This window comes from Parasteatoda tepidariorum, chromosome 6 (assembly GCF_043381705.1).
Source record: "Parasteatoda tepidariorum isolate YZ-2023 chromosome 6, CAS_Ptep_4.0, whole genome shotgun sequence".
Classification (NCBI taxonomy): domain Eukaryota; kingdom Metazoa; phylum Arthropoda; class Arachnida; order Araneae; family Theridiidae; genus Parasteatoda; species Parasteatoda tepidariorum.
Genome location: NC_092209.1, coordinates 88324214 through 88340221, shown reverse-complemented (window position 1 = coordinate 88340221; position 16008 = coordinate 88324214). Strand labels below are relative to the sequence as shown.

At 32.8% G+C, this 16008-nt stretch overlaps 1 protein-coding gene across 1 annotated transcript in view; it reads right to left on the bottom strand.

Moving 5' to 3' along the window:
• The window catches only part of LOC107453228 (neither inactivation nor afterpotential protein G-like), a gene marked incomplete in the record, with an annotated part of 34563 nt that extends 19311 nt beyond the window's left edge, over window positions 1–15252 (bottom strand). The window contains 3 exon segments of the mRNA XM_071182824.1: window positions 5684–5886; window positions 10427–10537; window positions 15052–15252. Coding sequence (XP_071038925.1) covers window positions 5684–5886; window positions 10427–10537; window positions 15052–15130 — 393 coding nt within the window.
• Window positions 15253–16008: the final 756 nt, after the last annotated feature.

Below are 16008 nucleotides of genomic sequence, written 5' to 3'. Positions count from 1 at the left end.
CTTTAATACGTCGTTTAAGATATGAAACTGGAAGTGGGTATACATAATTTTTCGGTTGTCTCGTAGATTGTTTAGCTAAATCATCTGCTTTTTCATTACCTACTCTATTGCTGTGTGCTTTAATCCAGGAAATTTGAATTGATGTGTGTTGTAGTTCTTGTTGAATATCAAAAGAAATTCTATTACTTGTGCCAAAATCAAGTATTGATGATATTGATGATTTTGAGTCTGACCAGATTACATAAGTATCGTTATTATTGAAGTTTTCAGTGCTCTTAATGTATTTAATGCATTCAAAGATTGCCAACTGTTCGGCTTGAAAGACTGAATTTTCCTTGTCTAATGTGTAGCTTTGTGAATGTGTAATATTGAGGAAAGCGAAAGCTGTGCCTGTATTTGTCTTCGAGCCATCTGTAAAATAGTTTGTTTTTCTGTTAAAATCAAAATTATTCTGTTCTACTAAAGTTATTTTGTTAATTGTGTGAAAAGAAGGATGGCGATGTGGTATTTTTAGCTTTTTCTCATAGTCTAGTGTATTATACGTTATATTATTAAATTTGGCATCTTTTTTGAGGTGAGTTACGGTTGTTGAACAAGATATTGACATAATCTGTTCTGAAAAAGGAGGAATATTTGTTAGTACTTGAAGTGCTGCCGTTGGGGTAGAATAATATGCTCTACTCATGTTTAAAAGAAATTTTCTTTGAATAGATTGTAAAGTGCTATAAATACGTGGAGAGATATTCGTAGCCCATAGGTTGCAACCATGAGCTAATTATTACTGTATTGTATATTAATTTTCTCGCTTTTTGGTTGATACCCCATGATTTTTGGTTGATTTTTTGAAGCGAATTTTAATATTTTTAAGATTTATTACTAATATTTTAGATTTTTGTTTTAAAAGATTAATGTGAGAACCCCAGTTTAATTTTTTATCAATGACTACTCCTAGATATTTAAAATGATTAGAATGTTTAATTTTAATATTATTGATTTTAAATATTGCACTGCGATCTGTGTTATAAAAGTGGATGTAAACTATTTTTTCTATAGAGAGATTTAGAGCATTTGAATAAGCCATGCGTGAATTTCATTCAGGGAATTATTTGTAATCTCTTCCAAATTTCTTCTTGAGTTGGCAAAAGTCAGTATAATCAGATCGTCTGCAAAAGCTTGGATCATATAATTTTCAGAATTTATGTTAAGCAAACTATTGATAGTAAGATTCCATGCTGTAGGACCAATACGTGACCCCTGGGGACAACCTTGTAAAATGTTTTTAGTTACGTAACCTTGATCTGTTGAAACAATTGCTTGTCTATTTGTGTTTATACTTTCTATGAAAAGGCAAAGATTAGAGGGAATATGATGTTTTGACAACTCATAATTAATTATACTAAATTGAACGTTGTCAAAAGCACTTTTAATATCTAAAGATATAGCTGCAACGTGTTTGTAATTATTTTTTAGGTGTGTTAAGTTATTTTTAAAATTATCCAAAGCTAAATGGACTGACTTGCCGAATCTGAAACCGTATTGAAAATCTGAAAGTGCGTTTACATTTTCCAAATGAAAATTTAGTCTTTTAATAATAAGTTTTTCCAGAAATTTACCCAAGCAAGGTAGAAGGGTGATTGGGCGATAAGATGTTAAATGCTTTGGATCTTNGACTTGCCGAATCTGAAACCGTATTGAAAATCTGAAAGTGCGTTTAAATTTTCCAAATGAAAATTTAGTCTATTAATAATAAGTTTTTCCAGAAATTTTCCCAAGCAAGGTAGAAGGGTTATTGGGCGATAAGATGTTAAATGTTTTGGATCTTTGCCCTTTTTTAGAAAAAGTAAAACCTGACCTTTCTTAAAATGATCTGGAAAATAATTTAGAGCGAGACATTTGTTGAAAAATTTAAGTATTAAAGTACTGAAAAATGAGAATAAAATTTTAACTACAATGTAATCTATTCCATAGATGCCGGATGCTTTTTTGCTGTTAAGAGTTTTAATTAGGCGTTGTAGCTCATTGTGTGTGAATGGGGGATCCGGTGTGTTATTACTGTAAATTAGTGGACGTGTAGGAATAATATTATCGTCAGGATAAAGATTTTTGAGAATGCTGCTTGCTTCGTCAAGTTGAGAATTGTTGTTGTATATATTTGTGAGTATTGTTGGATATGAATTTGTTCTGAATGAAGATTTATAATGGGCACCGTAAATATTCTTAGTATTTTCGCAAAGAATCTGCCAACTTTTATATTTAGCTAGTATAATATGTTTTTTATACTCTGCTCTTTTTTTCTTATAAATTGTTTTATATTTATTAATAACCTCTATATCATTTGATCTTTGAAAGCGTCTTTTAATTGCTTGCAGTTCTTTTTTATAAATTGTTAACTGTGTTGTCCATCAAGTGGCATTTGTTGGACGATGAAAAAGATAGTTTTGTAAGTTTGTTGACAACTTATAAAAATTTTATTAATTAAGTTATTCGTAAAATTGTTTAGGTCTGAATGATTTTGAATTGTATTTAAATCATCTATTAGGTCTAGGTTAAAAGTTGAAAAAACTTTTCTGAACTTATTATGATTTCCGTATTTCGTTTTGAATCGCGTGAATGAGGAAAAAGAGTATGAGTTATTTACTAGGATAAATATGTACTTATGGTCAGAATTACTGTTTATATCCATTACATTCCATGTTGTGGATGTTAAAACATCTGGATTATTTGTTAAAGTAAGATCAGGAAATAATGAAGTTAAGGAGGTTACTAATGTCGGTGTCGCTGGCTGGATATTAAGAATTTTCAAATCATTAGATGTTATGAAATCTAGTAAAGCATCGCCCCTGGCATCACTGTTGTTATATCCCCAGAAGTCATGATGAGCATTAAAATCGCCACAAATTAAATATCCACAGTTACCTGCAGATTTTCTGTTATGCAATCTTAGCAGTTAAAAATACTTCAGTAATTTTGCTGATTGCCAATATCATGAAATACTAGTAGCCTACGCAGGCATTTTTGGTAAATTGCATTAACATTGATTTTATATTTACTAGAAACATTATGAAATAATTTCTCAGTAATTTGTTTCAATAAAACTTATAGTTGTTGTTTACAAAATTACTGAAGCTTATGTGAAGGCACTTTAATATCATAATTTTAAAAAATTAAAAAAATAACGAAACTTCAAATCAGTGCTTGTATTGCAATAAATTAGAAGTCATTATACACAGTTAATGCTTCGAAAATATATTTTCTGATGTATCTCCAGAAAAAACTAAAGTTATTTCGTATTCTTGTGAAAGAGGCAATCAAACAGATTGTGATTTCTTCAATCTTGCTTTCCTCGTTAATAAATCTTCAACTCCCTATAACGTTTTTGTTTGTTCGGTTTTTCTTGATTATATACTAATTTCTTAGATTCTGATAGAGATTCTGAATATATACACAGAAGAGCCATTACATTATGACCACCCTGCTAATAACTTTAGCCCTCAAAACTGCTAGCACCCGCCGTGGCATTGATTCCACAAGGTGCTGATAGGTAGTCTGAGGTATCTGGTCCCAAGCGCTCACCAACTGGTCCTGCAATTCCCTCACATTGCGAGGGGGTAGCGTGGCAGCACGAATTTGGTTTTCCAAGTAGGACCACAAATGCTCTATTGGATTAAGGTCAGGTGAATTTGGGGGCCAAGACATGACTTGAAAGTCACTGGAATGTTCCTCGAACCAATCCATGACGATTCGACCCTTATGACATGGTGCATTATCCTGTAGGTAAACACCATCCCCAGCAGGAAAAACTGTTGCCATGAATGGGTGAACCTGGTCTGCAACTACTATGTTCAAGTACCTTACAGACGTCAGGGATTGTTCTATGAGGATTATGGGTCCTAATGTGCCTCATGAGAACATTGTTCCTGGGCGAGAAACCATGAAAACCTGGGCGAGTCCATTGTTATAGATGGAGGGCGGTCATAATGTAATGGCTCTTCGCTGTATATATTAACGGCGGATATAACGTACACTATCTATATTTATAAAAAATATTCATATTTGACGTAATTATAATTTAGAAGATTCGATATTTGCTCAATTTAATTATTTTAAGATCTACATAAAATTAGTTATTTAAATATTTTTACAGTTTAGTAATTTTATTACTAATTTTATTTTTATTAATTTATTATTTATTTTTTCGATTTAAAAAAGTTGCTTTCATACACTGAAATACACTGAATGAGAAATACTCATGGTGAAAACAATATAAAAATAAAATCTAGTGAAAATTGAACATGCTTTATTTTTATTCGAATTCATGCTAAACTAGAATTATTTCAGAACCAAAATTAGACATATTTAGTCCATTGTTTAGTTTGGGCTTAAAAATTATTATGTATTAAAATAGTTCACATAAATTGAGTTCGAAAATGGATATTTAATTCCAGATTTTTTAGTTATTAAAGATTGAGATAAACAGGCTTTCGTGGAGACTTTTTGGCGTAGCTAACCCGTAGTTGCGCTGCATGGAGAAGAAAACCACGGAAACTTCCTACGGTTAACCTGACGGCAAGGAAATTAACTTATGTTTCGTCTAGCATTGAGAATATTTTCCGTCAGCACGGTGGTCGGTGCGAGCAGGAAGCAGCCATCGCTGGGGCTCGAACTTGTGTGCTCGCATAGGTAGACGAGTACTCTATCTCCATCGCTGCTCAAAGAAAATTTATTATCCTTTTATTGCTAAAAAAAATTTTGAACCTTTTCTGAGGTCTCAAATTTCATATGAACAGGGTATCTGCTATATTTTCGATTTTCAAATCCATGACTTTTCCTGACATTCCATCACTAATTCCAAGAATGTTTTATAACTTAACGAAGTTACTATTTTCTCCCACAAAAACACAACAATACATTTAAAAAAGCATTATAATAACATTCATTGAAATGATAGGTATAACCAAAACTGTTATACACTGCATTCTCATATTTATAGATTTTAAATTTAAAAAACAGTAAAGAAAGAGCTGAATCAATAAAATAGCTGAAAAAATACAAAAGCAAATAATTTTCTTTTTTTTCTGCAGAATTATATTCTAAAGATACTTTTCTTGTTCATCGGAAAGAAAAGAAATACTCCTGATTTTTCTGTTCTCATTCAATAAAAAAGATTCGCCTGCTGGCTTGCTTCAAATCGAATTTTAAATTGATAAAATAAAATAAAAAATAATAATAGAAATTCTGAAAAAACAGAAGTTTAAAAGATAATTCGCTTTAGAAATGTTTTTTAGAATGTTTTTAGAAATGTTTCTTTCATTTTTTAAAAGAACACCATAATTTTCAATGAACATGATACAAACATTTCATGTTTCAACAAAATATGACGGTGAGTGGGGATTTTGTTACAAACTCAGATATTCGGAACATCATGAAATTGGGGGGGGAGGGGATACATTCCATTTTAAAAATTTGATTTTTTGGCGACCTAAATCCTTGATTTTTTATTTTAAACATAATAGTTAAAATCATAACATTTCATGACAAATTTTGTTCAATACCGAAATTCATGATTTTTTCATGACTTTCCAGGTGAGCGGATAACCTATATGAAGTATAATGTCACAATAGTATACTGAACAGTAACAATAATTATACCCCCAAATAAAGCAAAAGAAATGGCTGTACTTACTGCATTGAGAAGTCCTTTTTGTGAGTACTTCTGAGATGTGGTCTTGTAAGCCCAGTCACTGGAGGTGTGCTGGAGAGCGGGGGCTAGAAGGGGTATGGATGCCATCCAAGAGGGTGTACTGCCTGCTTCAATCAAGAGTACAGAGGCATTTGTTCTCTCCCACAATCTGCGGGCCACCACACAACCAGCTGTCCCTCCACCCACTACACAACAAAAACCAATTTGCATAGTTAAGTACAGATTACATGCTATCTTGTTGATTGCCAATATCATGAAATACTAGTAGCCTACGCAGGCATTTTTGGTAAATTGCATTAACATTGATTTTATATTTACTAGAAACATTGAGTTTATAGACAATAAATGTCTTAATTTTTTTTTTTCGTTTAGCAGTCGGGTTAAAAATGATATGGAGGTACAGTTCGCTCACCAGGAGTTGGCACTTGGCTCCGCCTTTATCACGTGGTATCAGACGATACTAATTCGCTATTTTGGGGAGAAGGTTGTGAACAACCCAAAACAAGGTTGCTATTTGGTGATCGTATGACATAAATATTTATTTCTCAACCTTTATGAGCATTTTTTTTTAATTATAAAATATTTTATAAATTTGATATTTCTCTCTTTTGAGTGAATAGTTTGTCCTTTTTGAGACATTTTGCTGCAATATATTTCATTATCTAGAGTAACAAAAGGTATAATAGCAGATGATGAAGCGAAGTAAGTGACTGAACAAGAATTCGCTGTTAGTGTTTGGCGCGCGTTAAGGGTGTCTCAATTTCAAGCGCGGAGACGTTTCTCCTCTTACTCCCACGCTGAACTCTACGTCCGAGGAGGTGGAGTCAAGTGCAAACTAATGGTGAACGAACTATAGGTAGGTACTTCATTTAAGTCACAGTAGAGCTGCACAATGAGCTATTGGCGACGGTCTGGGAAACATCCCTGAGGACGATCCGAAGACATGTCATCCTGAACCTCTGCTGAGGGAATGAATCCGTTGCTTCGGAAAACCGACGACCTGCGCGAAGTCGAGCACTTTATGGTAGAACAGTTTAACGAGGACCGATACCGCACACCCTCGACCCCTAAGCAGGCTGATCAAAGTGGTCACCCACCCGCTCACTGACCGCAACCAGTGATACTTGACTTCGGTGTTCTACTGGGGACGGTGCCCTTACGATCAGTCCACTGCGGGATTAAAAAATGGTGCTGTAGCTCAGAATAGTTTGCCATCCATTTGTGTAGAGAATATTTTAAGTTACAATATCAGACGCAAAAGCGTGCTTTTTCGGAGTTTGGCGGATTTTTGAATTATGTAAGGGAATAAATCGAGGATCCTATTAGAGAGCCTTTCAATGTTAATTTCACGTTTTGATTATCTTTTTTTTTTGGACCATTTATTTTTATTAAATTTAACAATGGTTGAGAAAAGTTTGAAGGGTGATCTTTTTATTTTGTGACGTCATAAAGTTCATTAACTGAATTTAGCGACAGATCTGAGTTTTAGCAGACCTAATAGTCAAAACGTAAATATTTGCTTAATTAATTAATCTTTCTACAGGAAAAAAACAACCCTTGACATTATATGTTAATAATCGAGGCATAATGGGCTCTTAACTATTCCGTTTTCTTTACATCGCCTTCAATCGGTTCCGTAACGCTGTGCTCGTTTCTTTGTGTGGCCGGAACAAGCCCGTTTCCAAACCAGTACTCGTTTTGACGTAGTTACATCAAATATTTAGGTCTCTGCTTATTTATTTATGAGGGCGACTGCGAATGTCTACAAAAGATGAGGCAAATATTTACATAAGAAATGGTTTAAGAACTATGATCATCTTTTGAAAAAACATTATAAGGAATTACAATGTGAACTATCCATCGAAGAAGGCGTGTTCAAATCGGCGTTGCAAAAGTTATGAGGCGCAAAATTTTATAAGGTGCAAATTTCATGAGGTGCAAAAATATATGAGGTGCAAACTTTTATGAGGTGCAACATTTCATGGGGTGCAAAGTTTATGAGGTGCAAAATGTATGAGGTGCAAACTTTTATGAGGTGCAAAATTTCATGAGATGCAAAAATTTTATAAGGTGCCAGACTTATGAGGCGCAAACTTTTATGAGGTGCAAAAATATATGAGGTGCAAACTTTTATGAGGTGCGAAATTTCATGAGGTACAAAATTTTATGAGGTGCAAAGTTTTATGAGGTGCAAAAATATATGAGTTGGAAACCTTTATGAGGTGCAAAAATTTTATAAGGTGCCAGACATATGAGGTGCAAACTTTTATGAGGTGCAAAATTTCATGAGGTGAAACCTTTATGAGGTGCAAAATTTTATGAGGCGCAAAATTTATGAGGTGCGAAATTTCATGAGGTGCAAAATTTATGAGGTGCGAAATTTCATCAGGTGCAAAATCTGTGAGTTGTAAAATTTATGAGGTGCAAAATTAATGAGGTGCAAAAGATGAAGCGTACGATTGCACAAATTTATGAGAAATTTCATGATTTGCAAAATTATCGATAAATAGCTAGAGCTGCCTCGCTACAACTGCGGTTGTTTTAGAAATTTTCAAGTCTGAAAATAATTTTTCTACTTGCGTGGACAATCTAAAACCTTATAAGGATTAATTGGTGTATAAATATTATCAATAATAATCCATAATAATCAATATACCTATTTCTACCGTTAAATGACTGGACTTCTTGATTGAATGGGTGTTAGGAAGGAAATAAACAGAAAAACTTTATTATAATTAATTGTATATTGCCAATTTTTATGTATTACAAACACAAAGAACAAGAATTTTTAATTCATTGCTGAACGCATTTTTTACATACACAGGGTGTTTCCATAGTACATTTTCCGCAAACATATTTCTTCTAATTATTTCTATAATTCTTATAATTATTCTTATAATTATAAGAATATATAAACTAAACTAAACTCAGTGGCGCGACAGCCCATAGAGGGCCAAAGCCTACTGTGCTGCCCATCTCAGTTTTCTTGACCTCGGGCTCTGCGGTGCTGGGGTTCCGGTTAGGTGGTCAGCCGAGCACGTAACCCCCAGTGTTTAGTTCTCAAGCATGCTTGGTACTCATTTATCGATCCACTGAAGGGATGAAAGGCTGAGTCAACCTAGCCCGGCCCGAGGATCGAACCCAGAACCTGTGCCACGGGAGAGCGAAGCGCTACCACTCAGCCACTGAGCGTCCATAAGAATATATAAGATTATAATTTTTATAATTATTCTTATAATTAATATTATTTCTTCTAAGAACTTGTGCTGTCTTGGTTGTCTCGAGATTTTTCTGGGTGAAAACTGACATTTAGTTAGAAATGAAGTAAAGCTATCCAATTAAAATACAAGCTACTTATCAATACATTTAGTTTTTGTCACTTTTTCTGACATAAAAATGCCAATCTAAAATGCTAGGTACTTTCTTGAAATTTGAATTCACAGTTATTCTGATTGAACTAACTATTCAACAGTCTTTGTAGAAATGTGAAACTCATCGAATGCAACACGTTGAACACGCATTTCATCGTAATTNTTATTCCTAGTCAGGGTATTTTCCATAATAATCAATATACCTATTTCCACCGTTAAATGACTGGACTTCTTGATTGAATGGGTGTTAGGAAGGAAAAAAACAGAAAAACTTTATTATAATTAATTGTATATTGCCAATGTTTATGTATTACAAACACAAAGAACAAGAATTTTTAATTCATTGCTGAACGCATTTTTTACATACACAGGGTGTTTCCATAGTACATTTTCCGCAAACATATTTCTTCTAATTATTTCTATGATTCTTATAATTATTCTTATAATTATAAGAATATATAAACCAAACTAAACTAAACTCAGTGGCGCGACAGCCCATAGAGGGCCAAAGCCTACTGTGCTGCCCATCTCAGTTTTCTTGACCTTGGGCTCTGGGGTGCTGGGGTTCCGGTTAGGTGGTCAGCCGAACGCGTAACCCCCAGTGTTTAGTTCTCAAGCATGCTTGGTACTCATTTATCAACCCACTGAAGGGATGAAAGGCTGAGTCAACCTTGCCCGGCCCGCGGATCGAACCCAGAACCTGTGCCACGGGAGAGCGAAGCGCTACCACTCAGCCACTGGGCGTCCATAAGAATATATAAGATTATAATTTTTATAATTATTCTTATAATTAATATTATTTCTTCTAAGAACTTGTGCTGTCTTGGTTGTTTCGAGGTTTTTCTGGATGAAAACTGACATATAGTTAGAAATGAAGTAAAGCTATCCAAATAAAATATAAGCTACTTATCAATACATTTAGTTTTTGTCACTTTTTCTGACACAAAAATGCCAATCTAAACTTTTAGGTACTTTATTGAAATTTGAATTCTCAGTTATTGTGATTGAACTAACCATTCAACAGTCTTTGTAGAAATGTGAAACTCATCGAATGCAACACGTTGAGCACGCATTACATCGTAATTTCTGATCCGATTACCTTATATATCAATAAATTGTTGTCCCGGTCAAATGACCGGCAGTGGTGGAAATAGATATTTGACATGTAATTCGATACAAAAAAAATACAAATAATAATAATAATAGAGTATTAATTGTATATAATTGTTAGAAAAAGTCATGAAGTCAAATGTGCAAAAACGATAAGATGATAAGCGCATTTTCGATGCAAAAGTTCTTAAACGGTCATTTGACCGGTAATGGTATGTTTAGCGCTAATGGTGAGGAAACTTACCCACGATGTAATCATATTTTGGCAGAGGTTTTCTGATAATTCCAGGAGTTGAGCAAATCCACTGTATGAAAAGGTTCAAAAGCACACCAAGTACGATTGCAACAATTGAAACTGAAAAAAAAATAATTACTCATACAAGCTAATAATGTTTCACTTTAATATTAAATCAAGTTTTACTTTTAAATAAATAGTTGACTAAACGAGAAAAATAAATGGAAAATGGCATCTATTTGTAATCATGGCAGAAGTATGAGATGAAATATATTCAGAATGAAACTTGTGTGGCCCGTTAATACAGTGTTTCATAAATTTAAAAAAAAACAGTGTGGAAAAAAATATTACCCTAAATATATTTTGTTCAAATGATAATGACCCAAGTGCAAATTTTCATGGTTCAAAGGATTGAGCACTAATACTTCACTACGCACTAATACTTCATACGAATATTTGAGCACTAATACTTCACTAATACTTTAGTGCGAGCAGCGATGGCTCAGGGGATTTTTAGCCTTCCAATGAGATGAACTGGGTTCGAATCCCAGCGATGGCTACTGGATACGAATTCCGCATCCGGCTTTCACCGACCACAGTGCAGATGTGAAATATCCTCAGTGGTTGACGGATCATGGGTAGAGTCCCCTTACCGTCAGGCTAACCGTAAGAGGTTCTCGTGGTCTTTCTCTTCATGTGACGCAAATGCGGTTAGATTTAACAATAAATCCTCCAAGAAGGCAAATTTCCCTCGATGCTTGATCCTGAAGATCCCTTGTCTTCTCGATTGGGTTCAAAATGGCTACTAAGTTGAGCATTAGTAGACGTAAACCCCAAAAAATTGGGTTTTAGCTTCTCAACGACGGTTATAAAATAAAATATTAGAGGTTACACCCCAGCACGCAATCCTCGAATCTTGAGCAATTTGCTTGAGAAAGGAAGGTTTATAATTATAGCTTTTTTTTACAATTAAGCGACCGATAATTCAAAATCGCAATTCAAAGACATAGAAACTATTGACCATTTTTTGGTAAACTCTCTTTCAAAATTGTTATAGTTGGTAAAAAATTTCTATATTTTACAATTTTAAATTTTTTTCATCCCTATGGAAATAAAATAATAATAATTAGAAAGAAAAAAATTTCGTAAAATTTATCTTAAGATAAATCAATTTAAAAACTGTGTGTGAAAAAGTTTTCGATTTAGAAAATTCCAGAGGTAGGATGAAGTACGCTAAAATTAAGTCAACATTAGGTCGCCCAAACATCTCGATTGTATAATTGGGACCATGTTTTCCAGATTGTGGTCCGTACTTTGTTTGTCAAAAGAACCAAATCCATCAAGAGAAAAAAAACACAAAAAGTAAGCTTTTGTGTCAGCAATTAATTAACGTATTTGAAATAAAAATTAATGCTGTATAAAATATATATTTTAGCAGACCTAATAGTCAAAACGTAAATATTTGCTTAATTAATTAATCTTTCTACAGGAAAAAAACAACCCTTGACATTATATGTTAATAATCGAGGCATAATGGGCTCTTAACTATTCCGTTTTCTTTACATCGCCTTCAATCGGTTCCGTAACGCTGTGCTCGTTTCTTTGTGTGGCCGGAACAAGCCCGTTTCCAAACCAGTACTCGTTTTGACGTAGTNCAGTTAGGCCTAATTAATTTCTGAAGTCAATCACATACAATTATATTCATACAAGAAAGCAACATATAATTATCCACTTTCTCGATGAAGTTGTATTTTATTTTACTCTAAAAAATGACATGAGGGAATGACAAATGTAAAACATTTTACCTGGTCTGATTCATTCAAATTTATTTCACAGCAAAGCTTCTTTAAATTGAAGACGGAAACAAACTGCAATTTTGTTCTATGATGCCAGTTGTTAACTTCTGAAGTTTTTATTAAAATATTTTTATTCTAAGAAGATTGCAAGTGATAAGATAATTGTTGTGAGGGAATGACGCGAAACACTGGGGACAAAGTTTAAAATAGTGCTGTGTTAATATTTTTATCACCTATAGTATATAAAATTGATTTTCTGAATTCTATATTTCAGTATTCTGAAATAAAAAACACGAATTTGTAAAAAAAAAATTTTTATTTCAGAAACAATTTTTTTCTTTTTTTAAATCAGCAGTGGGGACAAGTGAGGGAATGACATATTGGTATATTTTTATTACCTAAAATTAATAAAAAATAAAAATTGATAATTTTATTTTTATTCTTTTGTTAGCTTGCATTCTGAAGGACACTTTCCCTGAAATTTTTTTTTTCGTAAGCTGTAAAACAAACATAAAATATACTGGGGACATGAAAATGACTGTTTTTGTGAGAATGACCCATATATATATATGCAAATAATGAAATGCAAGTAAACTTTTAATTTAAATATTGAATCATTTAAATAATATTAAATTTTTCAGCAGTAATGGCTCAGGTAAATGAGCATTCACCTTCCAACGAGGTGAATCGGGTTCGAATCCCAGTGATGGCTGGTCGATAGGGATTCCGCATCTGACTCGCACCGACCACAGAACTGTCGTAAAATATCCTCATCGGTAGACGTATCATGCGTTACAGTCAGGTTAACCGTGGAAGGTCTTCGTGGGTTTCCTCTCCATGGAACGCAAAAGTATGTTAGTTCCATCAGAAAGTCCTCCACGAAGGCAAATTTCTCCCGATACTAGATCCAGGAGTTCCCTTGTCTTCCGGATTGGGTTCAAAAATTACAAGGCTGATCATTAAAAGTCGTGAACCCTAAATTGGGTCGACTGTCCAATGATGGTTGTTAATATAAAAATAAAAGCCCTATATGGATATGTCTGTGGTTTTTTAGAAAAAGAGGGAAAGAAAATCGATTTAAAAACAAATGTTAAATACAAAGTGGAAAATGGGTAAGTCAGAGATTAAATTAAAAATATTTTTCCATTTTTTTACGAAAGTTTCTGAAGTTGTGATAAAAATTTTAACTGTAGTCAAAGCTAATTAAAATTGCATTTATTTGATTTGAATTCCTCATATTTAAGGATCGATATATGTTAGATTTACAACTTTTTAACCGTATCTTTTTAACGCTGAAAAAATCAAATATATAATTTAAACAAGCGACCCCAGCATATCTCAATAATAGTAATCAAAGCATTCACAAAATTTTATTCGTAACAATTTCTTCTATATAGCACAATACTGAAGTAAGAAAACAAACGAAAAGTTTTTAGAGATCTGGACTTATAAAATAATCCTATTATTTTTCTCACTTTAATTTTTCTCTCAGTATTCTCTTTTATTTTAAAAATTGTGCAAAATATTATTTTACCTGCAATTTCATATAATGCATAGTTTTAATACATACCAGTCAATAGTAGAAAATTGATTTTCAGATAAAACAAGTAATATTTAAAAAAAAATTCAATTCAATTTCAATCAATTCTACTTAGGTCAGCAAGAAAAAAAAATATTTCAGTCACTTTTTATTAAATAACTGAAATTTTTTTCTCTAAATTTAATATAAAATTAATGAATTAAATTTAATAAATGAATTAATATTTAAAAAAAACTGTGTTAACGTCAAGAGTCGTCCACTATATATAAAACTGTATTTGTATGTGGATGAATAAAAAGTATTTTATTAAAGATTAAAAATGTGAACAAGATTTTGAACTAATAGTAGGACTTGGGTATAATATAAAAAAAAACACAACTACTTCCACTTAGTAGGAATAACATTTACCATGACGCAATGCTAAATTCTATGCCACTATCCACATAAATCAATTATTAATCAGAAATCGAATATCAATTACTTTTCTTTATAATGCAATAAAATCTGGCGAGCAGCTATTTAAACGATCAAACACTTCGTTTGTTTATTTGTGGCTTGAAGTTATGCTGGCAGAAAATGCCGTTCATGGGTTAAATTTAGTAGGAATAACACAACCTGTGACGTAGGCTATAGTATACCCAATTGAAATAAAAATCCGCTTGGTATCAGATAACTATAAAAGTGTAAATTGGGTGACGTTTACCACACGTGCTACCTCGTACTGTTTTTTTTTTTGTTCNTTTTTTTTTTTTTTTTTTTTTTTTTTTTGTTCAAATAGAGCTATAAGTTAGAAGGTGCAAAACTGAATCGCTTATAGTCAAATTAAAAACTAACGCTTAACCCATCAGAAAATTCCATTTCGTTTTTCGCTCATCCCTATTTAATGAATTATTTAATATTTAAAAAAGAAAAAACTGTATTCACATCAAGTGTCATTCACTGCAAGTTTAAAAGAAAATGTATTTGAAGTTGAGTGGATAAATAAAATGTATTTTATTAACGATTGAAAATTTGAACAAGATATATAGGGAGAGTGTGAACTAATAATATGAATTGAAAAAATAAAAAATATTTGATAATAATCTATTAATAATTGTATTTTTTCCTTAATTTCTTTTTTATTATTTAGCCGTTTTGTAAGGGGAAACTTTACCGAACTTAATGAGAACTAGATTTAACTTGAAGTTAAAGAGTTTGAAGTTAACTAGAATGTAAAGAGTTTGTCCCTCAAAAGTTATATAGATATTTCCAGATCGCTAGCAATAAATGAAAACTTAATAAAGAGAAGAAGCACTTACGACACAGGATGAAATTTCGCAAAGAAAACATGGCGATCCCACAGGATGATTTGTTGTGACAGGAGAAGAAAACAGCCATACAGGTGACATCTGACAAACGTCATCTTTCTCCGTGACGTCACACGAGAGGATTACTTTCCCTTATTTCATCATTAGCGGCGATACAAATAATTCAATTCATTCTTAATGAACTCTATTTCATTGAATCCCGTATTTACGCAGACCTGTAGCCAGGATAGAAATCTCGACAAAAATAAAATTTAAAATAATGTAAGAATCTATATAAATGTAATTTTTTTCGCAGACATCGCTGTGATTTGAGCCTGGTTCGAACCTTGCGATAGCTGGTCGATACGAATTCCGCATCCGGCTTGCACCGACAACAGCGCTGACGTAAAAATGTACTCATTGGTACACAGATCATGTTTTAGAGTCCCCTTGCCATCAGGCTTACCGAGGGAGGATTTCGTGGTTTTCCTCTACATATAAAGCAAATGCTGATTAGTTCCATCAATTAGTCCTCCACGAAGGCAAATTTCTCCCAATACTTGATGCAGGAGTTCCTTTGTCTTATGGATAGGGTTTAACAATACAAGGCTACGGAGTTGAACATGTAATATATATATCAGGGTTGGGTTTTGCCGTCAAAAACTGGTTTTTGACATGACAGTGGTAAAAACCGTGTTTTTACCAGTAAAAATTTTCAAAAACCTACTGTTTTCTTTAATTTATGGCATATAGCGGATAATATATTATTTTCACATAATTGCCTTTATAAATGAATGTTGTAAATGATTGCTATTGATTTTGCAACTATATACATGTATTCTTATAGAAGGATATACATTCATACAGAAATATTGTAATATACTTATTGAAAATAGTGATACTTAACTTTTATCATTATAGCTTGATTTGCAAAGGATTCAAAATTTTGCACTTCTTAATTGTTAGAAA